This window comes from Pogoniulus pusillus, chromosome 23 (assembly GCF_015220805.1).
Source record: "Pogoniulus pusillus isolate bPogPus1 chromosome 23, bPogPus1.pri, whole genome shotgun sequence".
Lineage (NCBI taxonomy): Eukaryota > Metazoa > Chordata > Aves > Piciformes > Lybiidae > Pogoniulus > Pogoniulus pusillus.
This window is the reverse complement of record NC_087286.1, coordinates 1,522,587-1,536,777: the sequence shown is the minus strand read 5'-3', so window position 1 is coordinate 1,536,777 and position 14,191 is coordinate 1,522,587. Positions and strand designations below refer to the sequence as shown.

At 56.6% G+C, this 14,191-nt stretch overlaps 1 protein-coding gene across 1 annotated transcript in view; it reads right to left on the bottom strand.

Annotated features, from left to right (window-relative positions):
• The window catches only part of LOC135185552 (macrophage mannose receptor 1-like), a 52,679-nt gene extending 44,269 nt beyond the window's left edge, over positions 1-8,410 (bottom strand). Inside the window, exons 1-7 of the mRNA XM_064162332.1 lie at positions 8,253-8,410; positions 6,485-6,646; positions 5,389-5,502; positions 4,794-4,940; positions 3,712-3,894; positions 2,855-3,009; positions 934-1,047 (exon numbers count right to left, since the gene is read on the bottom strand). Of these exons, the coding sequence (XP_064018402.1) occupies positions 934-1,047; positions 2,855-3,009; positions 3,712-3,894; positions 4,794-4,940; positions 5,389-5,502; positions 6,485-6,646; positions 8,253-8,313 (936 nt within the window). The 5' untranslated portion in view covers positions 8,314-8,410. The remainder of the gene's footprint in view (positions 1-933; positions 1,048-2,854; positions 3,010-3,711; positions 3,895-4,793; positions 4,941-5,388; positions 5,503-6,484; positions 6,647-8,252) is intronic.
• Positions 8,411-14,191: the final 5,781 nt, after the last annotated feature.

The window sequence follows — 14,191 nt, the reverse complement described above, 5'->3', positions numbered from 1 at the left end:
GGAGGAGGCTGAGAGGGGACCTCAGCAGTGCTGCTAAGGATGCAGAGGTGAGTGGCAGGAGGTTGGAGCCAGCTCTGCTGGGGGATGCCCAGTGCCAGCACAAGGGGCACTGGTGGAAGCTGAGGCAGAGGAAGTGCCATGGAAGCATGAGGAGGATTTTTTTCCCTGTGAGGGTGACAGAGCCTGGCACAGGCTGCCCAGGGGGGCTGTGGAGTCTCCCTCTCTGGAGATATTCCAGCCCCACCTGGATGTGTTCCTGTGTGATCTGCTCTAGATGCTGCTGCTGTGGCAGGGGGCTGGTGGATGAGCTTTGGAGGTCCCTTCCAGCCCCTGACACTCTGATTGTTTGTGGGGAGGGTGGGAAAGAGGAATATCACTAAAGGAGCCCTGCTGCTCCCTGGTCTGCGCTGACCAACCCAGAGGTAATTCTCCTCTGAGAATGACAACCCTTGAGAATGATTTATTTGGGAAGAAATGACCTGCTGAGAGCACTCAAAGGTCAGTTGTGTAGTCCCTCAGCAGGAACACTGCACAGAAGAGCTGAGCTGCTGCTTTGGAGTTATGTCCTTTCTTTCATTGCTCTCACACAGGCAGAGCTTTGCCAAAGCTCTCACAGGGCAGCTCTGAGAGAGGAGGCAAAGTGGCCCTTGGTGATTTCACAGTGAAGGACACAAAGGGAGAGGACAGTGCTGGAATGGCTATTCCAGCATCAGGGGACTGTGGCACAGGCTGCCCAGCTGGGGGTGGCAGCAAAGGCAGCATCCCTGTACCTCTGAAGGAGTCCTGATTTCTGCAGTGTTTGCAGAGCAAACCCAAAAGCCACATTAGGAAAAGCCAAGGCAGGTGTCTCTAGGCTCCAAAGGAGGCAAGAAGCAGCAAGTGAAGTCCTGGTCATTATTTCCCAATGCAATTAGTGTGTGAGAGGCTATTTACTTTCTGGCAGCCTGGGTCCTCAGTTGTCTCTTGCTCAGAGGATGGAGGTGAAGGCTTCTTTTTGCAGCTGTAACCAAGTTCTTTGTCACAAACCTCAGTTGCCCAGTACCCGTCCTGGAAGAGCAGGGAGAAGAAGCTCATGTAAATGAAGTGGCATCCACAGATGTCAGAAAGCTCTTCCTCTTTGTTTTCCATTCTCCACAACAAGGATCACCCCCAGAAAGACACTGAGGTGCTGGAGCAGGTCCAGAGAAGGGTGACAAAGGTGGCGAAGGGTCTGGGGAACAGGGCTGGGGAGGGAACAGCAGCTGGGGGAGCTGAGGGTGGTTAGTCTGGAGAGGAGGAGGCAGAGGGAAGAGCTCATTGCTCTCTACAGCTGCCTGACAGGTGGGCTTGGGCTCTTCTCCCTAGTAAACAGTGATAGGATGAGAGGAAATGGCCTCCAGCTGCCCTAGGGGAGGGTTTAGCTTGGGCATTAGAAGCAACTTCTTCCTTGAAAGGGTTCTCCATGCCTGGCAGAGGCTGCCCGGGGAGGTGGCTGAATGCCCATGCCTGGAGGTGTTTCCCAGAGGCAGAGCTGTGGTGCTGAGGGCCATGGCTTAGCCCCAGCCCTGGCAGAGTCAGAGAATGGTTGGGCTGGCTGAGCTCAAGGGGTTCTGCAGCCCAAACAGTTCTGTGTTCTTCCCCCAGCACTGCCTGAGAGTTTCTGGTTGGGATTTCTTTGGCTGGCTGCTTCTTTTTAAAAGGACACCTCTCCTGGTGCCTTAGGATGTGGCTGAAGCTTTTGGCTGCTTGCTTGTTTCCTTGACAGAAATGCTACAGACACATAGATTTCAAAAAACACTCTCCCCACCCTAACATCTGATTTGAAATCAATTCCACTGGTGCCCACCTCTGCCAGACACCAACCTCATCCTGCGACACAGCAGCTCTGGCAAGAGCAGAATTTCTCTCAGTGTGTCTCTGTTACAGTTTGTAGATCCACAGAAGGGGTAGGGTTGGAAGGGATATTAAAGGTCTTCCAGTTCAAACCCCTGCCATGGGCAGGGACACCTCCCACCAGCCCAGGCTGCTCATGGCCTCATCCAGCCTGGCCTTGAGCAGCCCAGGAAGGAGGCACCCACAGCCCCCCTGGGCAACCTGTGCCAGTGACTCCCCACACTCACTGTCAACAACTTCTTCCTCATCTCCAGCTTGAGGCTGTGTCCCCTTGTCCTGGTGCTGGGTGCCTGGGAGAAGATCAACCCCACCTGGCTACAGCCTCCCTGCAGGCAGCTGCAGACAGCAATGAGCTCTGCCCTGAGCCTCCTCTGCTGCAGGCTGCACACCCCCAGCTCCCTCAGCCTCTCCTCACAGGGCTGTGCTCCAGGCCCCTCCCCAGCCTTGCTGCCCTTCTCTGGACACCTTCCAGCACCTCAACATCTCTCTTGAATTCAGGAGCCCAGAACTGGACACAGCACTCAAGGGGTGTCCTGAGCAGTGCTGAGCACAGGGGCAGAAGAACCTCCCCTGTCCTGCTGCCCACACTGCTCCTGAGCCAGCCCAGGATGCCATTGGCTCTGCTGCCCACCTGGGCACTGCTGCCTCCTCTTCAGCTCCTCTCTCCCAACACTCCCAGGTCCCTCTCTGCCTGGCTGCTCTCAGCCACTCTGTCCCCAGCCTGTAGCACTACATGGGATTGTTGTGGCCAATGTGCAGAACCTGGCACTTGGCCTTGTTCAATCTCATGCCCTTAGGCTGTGCCCATCTGTGCAGCCTGTGCAGGTCCTGCTGCAGAGCCCTCCTGCCCTCCAACAGATTCACACTTGCTCGCAGCTTGGTGCCAGCTGCAGGCTTACTGAGGGTGACTCAGTTCCCTCAGCCAGATCATCAAGAAGGATATTAAACAGGGCTGTGCCCACACGAGGCCCCATGGTTTTACCTGCCCCTTCATAGCCACGCAGTGCTCCAGACCCCTGGTGTAGCTGGGCTGCCCACGCTGCCACTTGGTGAATGTCACAGCAGTCCTGTCACTCCACTCCAAAGAGAGGTGAACCTTCAGGTCGTTCAGACCCAGCCATAGCTCTCTGGTGGGCTCTGAAGCATGAAAAGCAATCCATGTGCTCATGGGCTGCTGTGCCAGAACCATTTCCACACCCAGAATGGGAAGGTCAGCGAGGGCAGGTGGAGGGTCCTGCAGCTGGGGAGGAGTAAAGCCCTGCAGCAGGATTGCTGAGGGAGGACCTGCTGGGAACCAGCTCTGAGGAGAGTGGCCTGGCAGAGCTGGTGGGCAGCAAGTTGCCCATGAGCCAGCAGTGTGCCCTGGTGGCCAAGAGGGCTCATGGTGTATTGGGGTGCATTAAAGAGAGTGCAGGCAGCAGGTCAAGGGAGGTTCTCCTAGACCTCTGCTTTGCACTGCTGAGGCCACACCTGGAGCATCGTGTCCAGTTCTGGGCTCCCCAGTTCAGGAGGGACAGGGATCTACTGGAGAGAGTCCAGTGGAGGCTTAGGATGCTGCAGGGACTGGAGCATCTCTCTGACAAGGACAGGCTGAGAGACCCCGGGGGGAGTCATCTGCCAAGGGCAGGAGTGGAGTCCCTGCATGGGTCAGTTTAAGGCTCAGCCTGCCAGGGTGCTGGGCCAGCTCATTGCACCTGCACCAGCACCTAGCACAGCTGGAGCAGATGATCCTTGGGATCCCTCCCAAGCTGCCACTCTGGGATTCTGTGTTGTTTAGTACAGCCCAGCTTTTACCTTGCAGCTGGGGCACCCAAACCCCAGGCCAATGTGTGTACTCACTGTAACCAAGCTGTGACACCAGGAAGCTGAGTTCAGCCACGCTGTGGACACTTGCCAAATCTCCCCCTTGCTTCTGACACAAAGCCAGAGCATCCTGCCACGGTTTGGGTTCCTGCTGAATGCTGTAGCAGTGGCCTGCATATGGCCTCCAGCCATCTGGGCACACAGTGGGGCTCAGAGCCTCTAGAAACCAAAGCACACATTGGGGCTTCTAGGGGCAGCTGTGCAAGAGGGAGGGGCACTAGAAAGTGCCTCCAGAGTGAGGTCTCTGGAGTCTGTTTGCAAAACTGGGCCTGTGTGAAGGGCCATGAGGATGCTCAGAGGGCTGGAGCAGAGGGACAGGCTGAGAGAGTTGGGGTTGTGCAGTTTGGAGAGGAGAAGGCTCCCAAGACACCTTATTGTGGCCTTGCAGCATCTGCAGGGGGCTGTAAGAAAGCTGGGGAGGGCCTTCTTAGGGCGTCAGGTAGTGATAGGACTGGGGGGAGTGGATCCAAGCTAGAGGAGGGCAGATTCAGATTAGACCTTAAGAAGAAGTTCCTCAGCATGAGGGTGCTAAGACACTGGCACAGGTTGCCCAGGGAGGTGGTGGAAGCCTCATCCTTGGTTGTTTATAAGGCCAGGCTGGATGTGGCTCTGGGCAACCTGCTCCAGTGGAGGATGTCCTGCTGAATGCAGGGGGTTAGACTGGATGACCTTTGGAGGTCCCTTCCAACCCAGCTCATGCTCTGATTCTGTGATCTGCAATTGCTCACTTAGAGCAAAGGAGAAACAAAGCAGCACAGCATTCCTGCTGCCTTCCTGCAGATGTGACTGCTGGCACTGGGTGCCAAGGCACAGCAGCTCCCATCTGTCTGGCAGGAATGAATGGCAGAGTGATGGAGCAGAGGAACAAAGTTGTCCTGGGAATGGGCAGTACAGAATGGGAGGAGCAAAGGCAACCTCCACAGTTCTGTGCATGCAGAGCTGTGTTTTGCAAAGCTTCCTAACACCTGGCTTGGAAAATATTGTTACATCTCCATCCTCTGCAGACTGCTGTGAGTGGCAGGCAAAGGCAAAATCTTTCTTTCTCCTTGGTGACCTACCTTTGGGTATCACAGCAGGCTTGGAACTGGAGCTTCTCTTCTCACAGATGTAGCCAAGTCTCTGGTTGCATGCTTGGTTTTCCCATTTACCATCCTGTCTGGGATTCATTAGGCCACAGATTTTCCCAGGGGGCTGGAAAGGACTTCCTTTGAGTTAGAAAGAAAAGAGAATCTCACAGCACAGCTAAATAAAAGCACTAACCAAGCCCCCTTGTGAGCAGCAGAAACATCAACTTGTTCTGAGTTGTTCAGTGCTTAGAATGGAGAAGCAGTGAGCTGGGTTTGAAAAGGCTCCAGAGAAGGAGGCCCCACGTTGGAGTCCAAGCATTGGCAGTGTCTGCCCAGGGCAGTGCTGCAGTGCTGCAGCCTGGAGGTGTTGCAGCAGCCTGTGGAGCTGTGCTTGGGGCCATGGCTTAGTGCTGAGGCTGCAGTGCTGGGGGGAGGCTTGGGCTGGGTGAGCCTGGAGGGCTCTGCCAGCTGGATGTGCTCTGTGGTTCTGTGAAATCAGATTGGGTTTTTCAGAAGCCAAAGCAGCTGGGGCAGGTTTTAGTAGTTGGCTTCTTCTCAGAGATTACATAGGAGATGCAGTTCTCACCTGGAGCCCAGTTCAAATATCTGAAAGGGCTGCCCCCAGCCCACTGCCATCCACTGTTGAAATTCAGAGAGTTCAATCCAATCCAGAAGGGAAACTTGAACTTTCTGGTCAGCTCTAAATGCAAGAATAAATACAAACATAACCAAACAAGTCAGAGGCATCTCCCTCTCCTCATTCCTAGCCAATTCAGCTACAAGAAAACCAAACAATGAAGCCTTCTTCAGCCCAGTTAGAAGCAAAATGACACCAGAGAACCCCCTGGAGTCGTTTGGAGTGGATGTATGCAGATGGACCCATGCCAGGACCAGTCCAGCCATCAGCACAGGTTCTTGAGACAGTGACCCTTGACAGAGGGAGAAAGGACATTTGTAGGCCACACCATGGCCCTGCTTGGGAATGAGTGCACTGGCATCAAGGTAAATGCAGGCAATCCTTTCCCTGTGGCAGGCTGCAGAAGATGTGGCAGCAGCCACCCAGGACACAAATGCAGGATGGATCCACTGCCCTCTCTGCAGAGATTTGGGACCAAGCCTTGACAAAACTCCAGCAGTGGCCTTCTGGCAGCTGCTGAACCACCCTTGGCATTGTCCCCTTCACTGAGACAAGGCACAGCAGCCAACTTCATCAACAAGGAGGATGAAGGGACTGGAACAGCTCTGCTGTGGAGAAAGGCTGAGAGCCCTGGGGCTGCTTAGGCTGGAGAGGAGAAGGCTGAGAGGGATCTGATCAATGTCTATCAGTCTCTGAGGGGTGGGGGTCAGGATGAAGGTGCCAGGCTCTGTTTGGTGCTGCCCAGGGACAGGACAAGCAACAACAGATACAAGCTGGGACCCAGGAGGTTCCAGCTCAAGATGAGGAGCAACTTGTTTGGTGTGAGGGTGCTGGAGCCTGGAGCAGGCTGCCCAGAGAGGCTGTGGAGTCTCCTGCTCTGCAGCCTTTCTAGACCCACCTGCATGTATCTCTGTGTGCCCTGCCCTGGGTGACCCTGCTCTGGCTGAGGGGTTGGGCTGGATGACCTCTGGAGGTCTCTTCCAACCCCTACCATTCTGTGATTGCTCCCTGCTCTGGGACAAGTTCTTGTTCTCTGTTCTTTTACCTGCTACATATTCCTGCTCATGAATCCCAGTGATGCTCAGCAGTTCTGCACTCTGCTGCTGGCAGCTCTTCCTTGCTTGGTGCCACGTGAGAGCTGCTTCTGAGTTTATCTGGTAGAGGATGCCAGTTGAACCATCTTCGGTCCAAACCCTTCCTGTGTTGTCTGGAAGAAGAAGAATATAATACAATACAATAAGAATAGGTAGCAAAACGTGTAAGAAGAATAAAATACAATCAGTGCATATTTAGTGCATTGACTACACTTACACCAAATGTAGTACCAGGGAGAGCAGACAGCCCTGGGGGCCCAAATAAAAGATTCCAGGGTGAAGTCAGAGGAGGAAACTAAGCTGTGATCTTCATCCCCATATGACAGCAACTGCCTCTTAGCTCATCATCAAGTGTGGGCAGCAAGGCCAGGGAGGGGATTCTGCCCCTCTGCTCCACGCTGCTGAAACCCCACCTGGGGCACTGTGCCCAGTTATGGAGCCTCTATTACAAAAAGGATCTGGAGGGGCTGGAAGGTGCTGGAAGAAGGCCACAAGGATGCTCAGAGGGATGGAGCTGCTCTGCTATGAGGACAGGCTGAGAGAGTCAGGGCTGTTCAGTCAGGAGAGGAGAAGACTTCCAGGAGTGCTTATTGTGGCCTTCCAGTATTTGAAGGGGGCGACAAGAAAGATGGGGAGGGACTTTTTAGGGTGTCAGGTAGTGATAGGACTGGGGAGGATGGAACAAAAGTAGAAGTGGAGAGATTCAGACTGGATGTTAAGAAGAAGTTCTTCAGTATGAGGGTGATGAGAGCCTGGCACAGGCTGCCCAGGGAGGTGGTGGAAGCCTCATTCCTAAAGGTCTTTAAGGCCAGGCTGGATGTGGCTCTGAGCAACCTGATCTAGTGTGAGATGTCCCTGCCCATGGCAGGGAGGTTGGCACTGGGTGATCCTTGAGGTCCCTTCCAGCCCTAATAACTCTCTAGTTCTATGATTCTATGATCTCTGCCTCTTTGAAACACCTCCAAGGATGGGGATCCAACCACCTACCTAGGGAGGCTATTGCAGGGCTGACAACTGTGTTGGGGCTTCCCAATCCCCAGGTGCTTCCATTTCAAGAAGGTTGATACCAAGCAGAAGAAGTCTGGGTTAGGGCACAGGGAGCCAGTGGAAAGGCAGGAGTTGTCCCTGGACAGCCAGCTTGGTTGGAATGCAGAAGAGCTGGAGGCTCACTGCTCATTTCATAGCATCAGAGAATCAGGCAGGTTGGCAGAGAGCTCCAAGCTCAGCCAGCCCAACCTAGCACCCAGCCCTGGCCAACCAACCAGACCATGGCACTAAGTGCCCCAGCCAGGCTTGGCTGCAACACCTCAAGCCACACAGACTCCACCTCCCTGAGCAGCCCACTCCAGTGCCAACCACTCTCTCTGGCAAGAACATTTCTCAGGTGTGGCTCAAAGAGAAGTCCAAACCTGTTAATTTCTCTCACTCTGGTGAGTTGTTGCTGGTCAGAAGCTGGAGCCCACAGCCCTGCCTCACTCCTGCCTTCTGTCCCCACATGAGAGGCTGATGTACACAGCAGCTGGCAGCCAGCCGCGGTGGTGCTTGTTGCACTGGCATCAAACACAAGGTCTGAAGGTGTTATCTTACTCAGGCTCTTTAGGTAGTGACTCCATGCTGATAACAGACACAAACCAATCAGTGCAGGCATTAAAAGCCTGCAGCTGCCAAAGGAAATGCATTTTCATATCCACTTCACCACAACCCCCATAGGAAACTTACCCAGGGACTGGACAGAAGCATGCCCGAGGCAAAGCAAAGCCAGGAGGCTGGAGAAACTCATTGCAAAGCTGATTTGCTTCTCATGCCTCTACCCAAAGCTGGCAGCCTGTAAAACCCTTCTGAGTGAGGCAGCAACAGGTCCCGCTCTGTGTCCGTGGGCTGCTGGATAAAGCCCTGCAGCCGAAAGGAGGAACTGTCCTGTCACATGGCAGCGTGGGACAGCTGCAGAAGAGTGCAGACACAGCTCCCCCCCGAGAGGGAAGGCTCCATCCATGCAGCTAGAGCAGGAGATCCCTGTCTGCTCCTGGGGCTGTGCTAGTAGCATTTGCAGGTCACCTGTTCGGCTGCTACACAGCACAGACTCCTGACAAAGCAACCTGAGAGTTCCTGAGAGGCAGTGGAATAGCATCAGGGAAACACTGAGGCTCTGTTCCACCCTCCCAGTTGAGCAGCAAAGCGACACAAAGCCCCCTTTGTTTCTGCTCTAAGGACTCTATGGAGCCTTCTCTTCTCCCCAGGACAAGTTAACAGAGAAAATGCAGGACTGACTTAGTGGGCAAAACCATACAGGTGCATCAAGGGCTGCAGGTCTGGCACACCTGTGAGAAGGGGAAGGAAGTGGTGTGGGGTGGATGCCACTGCCTTGACACAGTAGCCCTGTCTCTGCCTTGGTCTCTTCACCCTGTCCCAGTGTCAAGGTCCAGAGAACAGAGATGAACAATATCTCTGTCCAGAGGAGCAGGATCTGTTCTTATAGATTTCCCTGTAGTGAAATTCAGGTGCAAGTGAGACCTTAGATCACCATAAAAGTCTACCTGGACTGCAGCATCTGCAGCATCTGCCACAACAAGCTCCTGGCCAAGCTGGCAGCTCATGGCTTGGACAGATTCACTCTGGGATGGGTCAAGAACTGGCTGGAGGGCTGGGCCCAGAGAGTGGTGGTGAATGGTGCCACATCCAGCTGGCAGCTGGCACTGGTGGTGTGCTCCAGGGGTCAGTGCTGGGCACAGTCCTGTTCAATATCCCAGGGAACTGAGTCCAGCATCAGTAGGTTTGCAGGTGACACCAAGCTAGGAGCATCTGTGGAGCTGTTGGAGGGTAGCAGAGCCCTGCAGAGGCACCTGACCAGGCTGGATGGGTGGGCAGAGGCCAATGGGATGAGACTGAACAAGGCCAAGTGCAGGGTTCTGCACATTGGCCACAACAGCCCCAAGCAGCACTACAGGCTGGGGACAGAGCAGCTGAGAGCAGCCAGGCTGAGAGGGAGCTGGGGGTGCTGGCAGAGAGGAGCTGAAGAGGAGGCAGCAGTGCCCAGGTGGGCAGCAGAGCCAATGGCATCCTGGGCTGGCTCAGGAGCAGTGTGGGCAGCAGGACAAGGGAGGTTCTTGTGCCCCTGTGCTCAGCACTGCTCAGACCACCCCTTGAGTGCTGTGTCCAGTTCTGGGCTCCTCAATTCAAGAGAGATGTTGAGGTGCTGGAAGGTGTTGAGAGAAGAGCAGCAAGGCTGGGGAGGGGCCTGGAGCAGAGCCCTGTGAGGAGAGGCTGAGGGAGCTGGGGGTGTGCAGCCTGCAGCAGAGGAGGCTCAGGGCAGAGCTCATTGCTGTCTCTTCTCACAGGTAAATGCTGACAGAAGAGGGAATGGTCTCAAGCCTCTCTACAGCTACTTGAAAGGATGTTTGTAGCCAGGTGGAGTTCATCTCCCAGGCAACCAGCAAGATGGAATCATAGTCAGGGTTGGATGACAAGGATCGTCTAGTTGAAACCCCCCTGCCATGGGCAGGGTCACCCTACCCTAGATGAGGCTGGGCTGATCTCATAGTGAACAACTTCCTCCTCACGTCCAGCCTGACTCTCCCCACCTCCAGCTTTGCTCCATTCCCCCCAGTCCTGTCACTCCCTGATAACCCAAAAAGTCCCTCCTCTGCTTTTTTGTAGCCCCCTTCAGATACTGAAGAGCCACAAGAGGGTCCCCCGGGAGCCTCCTTGCTGGCAATCGCACCCCAGAGTAACAATTCAAGTGCCAATGTGGTTAGATCATTGCTCTCCAGTTCCTTGCAGTGACACAGTGACTTGTGTGCCAGCGTGGCAGAGGCCTGCACAGCTGGCTTAGTTACCACTGGTACATGTGGAAGGCACAGACAGGCTTAGGGCTGTGTGTGAGGCACAGGTAGGTTAAACTTACATAAACAACTTGTAGGGTCAGCCTCCTGCAGCCAGCAGCCCCTGCCTCCTGCAGCTGCATGTGGGGGCTATTATCACCCCCTTAGTTCCTGCCTCCAGGATGGGCTCAAGGACACTGCAGCACAGGTTGCTCATGGTTATCAGTTCATGCCCTCTGTCAGCAAGAAATCTGTCCACACCTCCTCTTCTCCAGGCTGAGCAGCCCCAACTCTTTCAGTCTGTGCTCACAGCAGAGCTGCTGCAGCCCTCTTAGCATCCTCCTGGCCCTTCTGTGGACATGCTCCAGCATCTCCACATCCCTCTTATCACAGGGGCTCCAGAACTGGATGCAGGACTCCAGGTGGGTCAGAGCAGAGCAGAGGAGGAGAATCCCCTCCCTGGCCCTGCTGGCCACACTGCTGCTGCTGCAGCCCAGGCTCTGCTTGGCTCTCTGGGCTGCAAGTGCACACTGCTGGCTCCTGTTGAGCTTCTCCTCCAGCAGCACCCCAAGTCCCTCTCCTCAGGGCTGCTCTCCAGCCAGTCACAGCCCAGCCTGAATTAGTGCTTGGATTGCCTCGACCCAGCTGCAGGACCTTGCACTTGGTCTTGTTGCACCTCCTGAGCTTGGCTTGTGCCCACCTCTGCAGCCTGTCCAGAACAAGGTGACACAGCCTCAAGTGGTGCGGGGGGAGGTCTAGGCTGGATGTTAGGAGGGAGTTCTCTACAGAGAGGGTGATTGGCATTGGAATGGGCTGCCCAGGGAGCTGGTGGAGGTGTTCAAGAAAAGACTGAATAGGGCATTTAGTGCCAAGCTCTACTTGGTTGGATAGGGCTGGGTAAAAGATTGGACTGGAGGAGCTTGGAGGCCTCTTTCAACATGGTTGATTCTCTGATTCCACAAAAACTATTTATTAAATGTTAAGTTGAACAAAAGAGAGGGAGGGAGAGGAGGGGGGAGAGAGGCCAAGGGAACAAGGGAGAAACAGAGAAGAGCAGGGAAGGGAAAGAGCAGGGATTATATTGCCTTTAGCTGGAGATGGGGAGGGAGAGGGGGAGAGGGAGGGATGTGTGCGTGGCCCAGGGATGCTCTTCCGTGGAGGTCATCAGGAGATCTTCTGGAGTTGCTCTGCAGGAGTTGTTCCTGCAGTTCTTCAGCTGGAGGTATTGGTGTGGAGGTGTTCTTTGAAATCCTCCTCTTGGCAGCATTGCTCAGGCCTTTTTAGGCAGTTTGTCTTGACCCATGTCCAGGTGCAGCTCCCCAGGGAATCCTCCTGTGTACTCTCATAGGTTTGCAGGGCTCCAGCGGCACTGGGGAGGGCCTCCGCCCCCTCCCCGTGCAGCTTCCCTGCCCGTGCCCCGAATACACAGAAGCCTTTTCTCCTCAGAGTAGCTGCTGTAAGGCCTGCAGCTCCTGGGCACTGCAGCCAGGCTGCAGGCTGGGAAGGTAACACAGGCAGCCTTGGTCTGGGTTGATGTGAAGCAGGCAGAGACCATTTGGGCTCTCAGAGCCATCTCTCAGCTGCTGCTGCCTCTGCTGCCACCGCCTCAGCAGCCGCCTGGGGAGCTGGCAGCTCCTCTTGCCTTTCTTCTCCATGGGCACCTTCAGCCCCAGCTGACAAAGTGTCCAGTTGAGGGACAGGCAGTGCTGGCAGAACCATGTCCTGAGGGCAGTGCAATGCCAGGGAGCGCTGCCCATGCCCCCAGCCTCCCCTTGGGGCTGGCTGTGTGTCCTCCAGCATCAGCACTGAGTGCCTCTGGGCACAGAGAGCTCCGAGGGCCAGGCGGTGCCATCTCTGGGCACCTGCTGTGAGCTTGCCAGCAGCTCTTAGTCATCTCTCTGTGCCTTCAGGCAGGAGAAAGCATGGAGTGCACGGCTCAGAGCCCTCACGCTCCTCCTGAACATGGAGGGCCGGCGCTGCTTGGCTGGGGCCAGCTGGGCCTCGGCAGCGTCCTCTGGAGCCATGGCAGCAGGTGCAGGAGCCACCCGAGGAGCCCCCTCCTCCAAGAAGGAGTCAGAGCACCGAGGGGCTGCTGGTGGTGTTTCCTCTGCAGCACTGTCGGTGGCTTGCTGGAGGTGTTGCTGGGTGACGAGCAGAGCCTGGCGCATGATGCCCCCCACGATGAACTGGTGTGAGTCCAGGAATGCTTCCTGGCTGCCCGTGGGGCTGCACGGGGAAGGGTCTTGGCACTCCTCCTCCCGTGTGCCCACCTGCTCAGCAAGCACAGGGGACTCAGAAGTGTCTTTGCCCTCTTCTGCTGGAGGAGCGAGAGCAGGAGGAGCTGCCTGTGTCTCCTCAGGCAAGAGACACTGGGGCTCAGAGCCCTCTAGGGTGGCTTGGTGGAGGTGTTGCTGGGTGACGAGCAGAGCCTGGCGCATGATGCCCCCCACGATGAACTGGTGTGAGTCCAGGAACGCTTCCTGGCTGCCCGTGGGGCTGCACGGGGAAGGGTCTTGGCACTCCTCCTCCCGTGTGCCCACCTGCTCAGCAAGCACAGGGGACTCAGAAGCGTCTTTGTCCTCTGCTGCTGGAGGAGCGAGAGCAGGAGGAGCTGCCTGTGTCTCCTCAGGCAAGAGACACTGGGGCTCAGAGCCCTCTAGGGCTGCCAGTGCTTTGGCAGCCCCAGCTTCCTCCTGCCTTGGGGCCAGGTCTTGCTCCTTCTCTTGAGTCGTGATCTCGAGCGCCACAGCCAAGCTCACGCTGCTGTGCACCATGAATGTGTCTGTTTCAAACCAGATGTCCTGGCTGGCTGTGGGGCTGAGTGGGGCAGGAGCCTGGCTCTGCAGAGGCTCTTCAGCAGCTCTGTGCAGGGTTGGTGCCAATGGCAGGGCCTCTGGGAGCCCTGCTGGCTCAGGAGACCTGCTCTCCACTTGCCTTTCCTCTGGGTCTGGCACGCTGGGTCCAGAGCTGGGCTCCTCCTGGACAGCAGCAGCAGGGTCCTGGTCCTGGCTGAGCTCTGGGACCAAGGGCTTGAGCCACTCATAGAGCAGGCCTTCATTCCGTGCTGCTGTGCTGCTCTTGTCCTCTCGTGTGGCTCCTGCCTGATCGTCGCTGGAGCCTTGCAGTGCCCTCAGCACCTCCTCTTCCTTGCAGGTGGTGTCCTCTTTGCCTGTCTCCTCTGACCGCCCCAGGCTCTCGCACCTCACCCTCAGGATAGGTGCCTGTGGCTGCTGGGCAAGCCCCTGGCGCAGCTGGCTGTGCCCCAGGCCATCAGGCTGCCGCTGCAGGGTGACTGTGGTGCTGAGCGGGGACAGTCTGCAGGCCGAGCTGCTGCTTTGCTGCTCCTGCCCAGCTCTGGGCTTCCTCTGGAGGGAGAGCAGCGTGCGGCGCCTCACGGCAGGCTCCTGCTGCTGCTGCTGCTGCTGCCCTGTGCCGCTGAGCAGGCGGCAGCGCACTCGCAGCGCTGCTGCCGCAGGGTGCAGCGCCGCTGCCAGGTGCTGCTGCTGCCCTGTCCCTGCGCGCCTGTCGGGGCTCACTGGCGCAGCAGCAGCGCTGGAGCCCCGCGCAGTGCTGAGCGCAGGTGCAGAGAGCCCAGCGGGGACCTGTTCCTGGCTGCCGGGGCAAACCCTGCGCAGGACCTCACGCACCATGTCCCGGCTGGCCGCTCGCACCGCCTGGGCAGTGCCTGGGTGGCCGTGCGGGGCCAGCGCCCTGCTGCTGCTGCTGCTGCTGCTGCTCAGCGTCGGGGCTGTGCTGCTGCTGGCTCGGCTGCTGCTGGCCGTTTGCAGCCTGCTTCTGCTGCTGCCAGAGGCCGTGATAGGAGGCAGCCGTTCCGAAGGG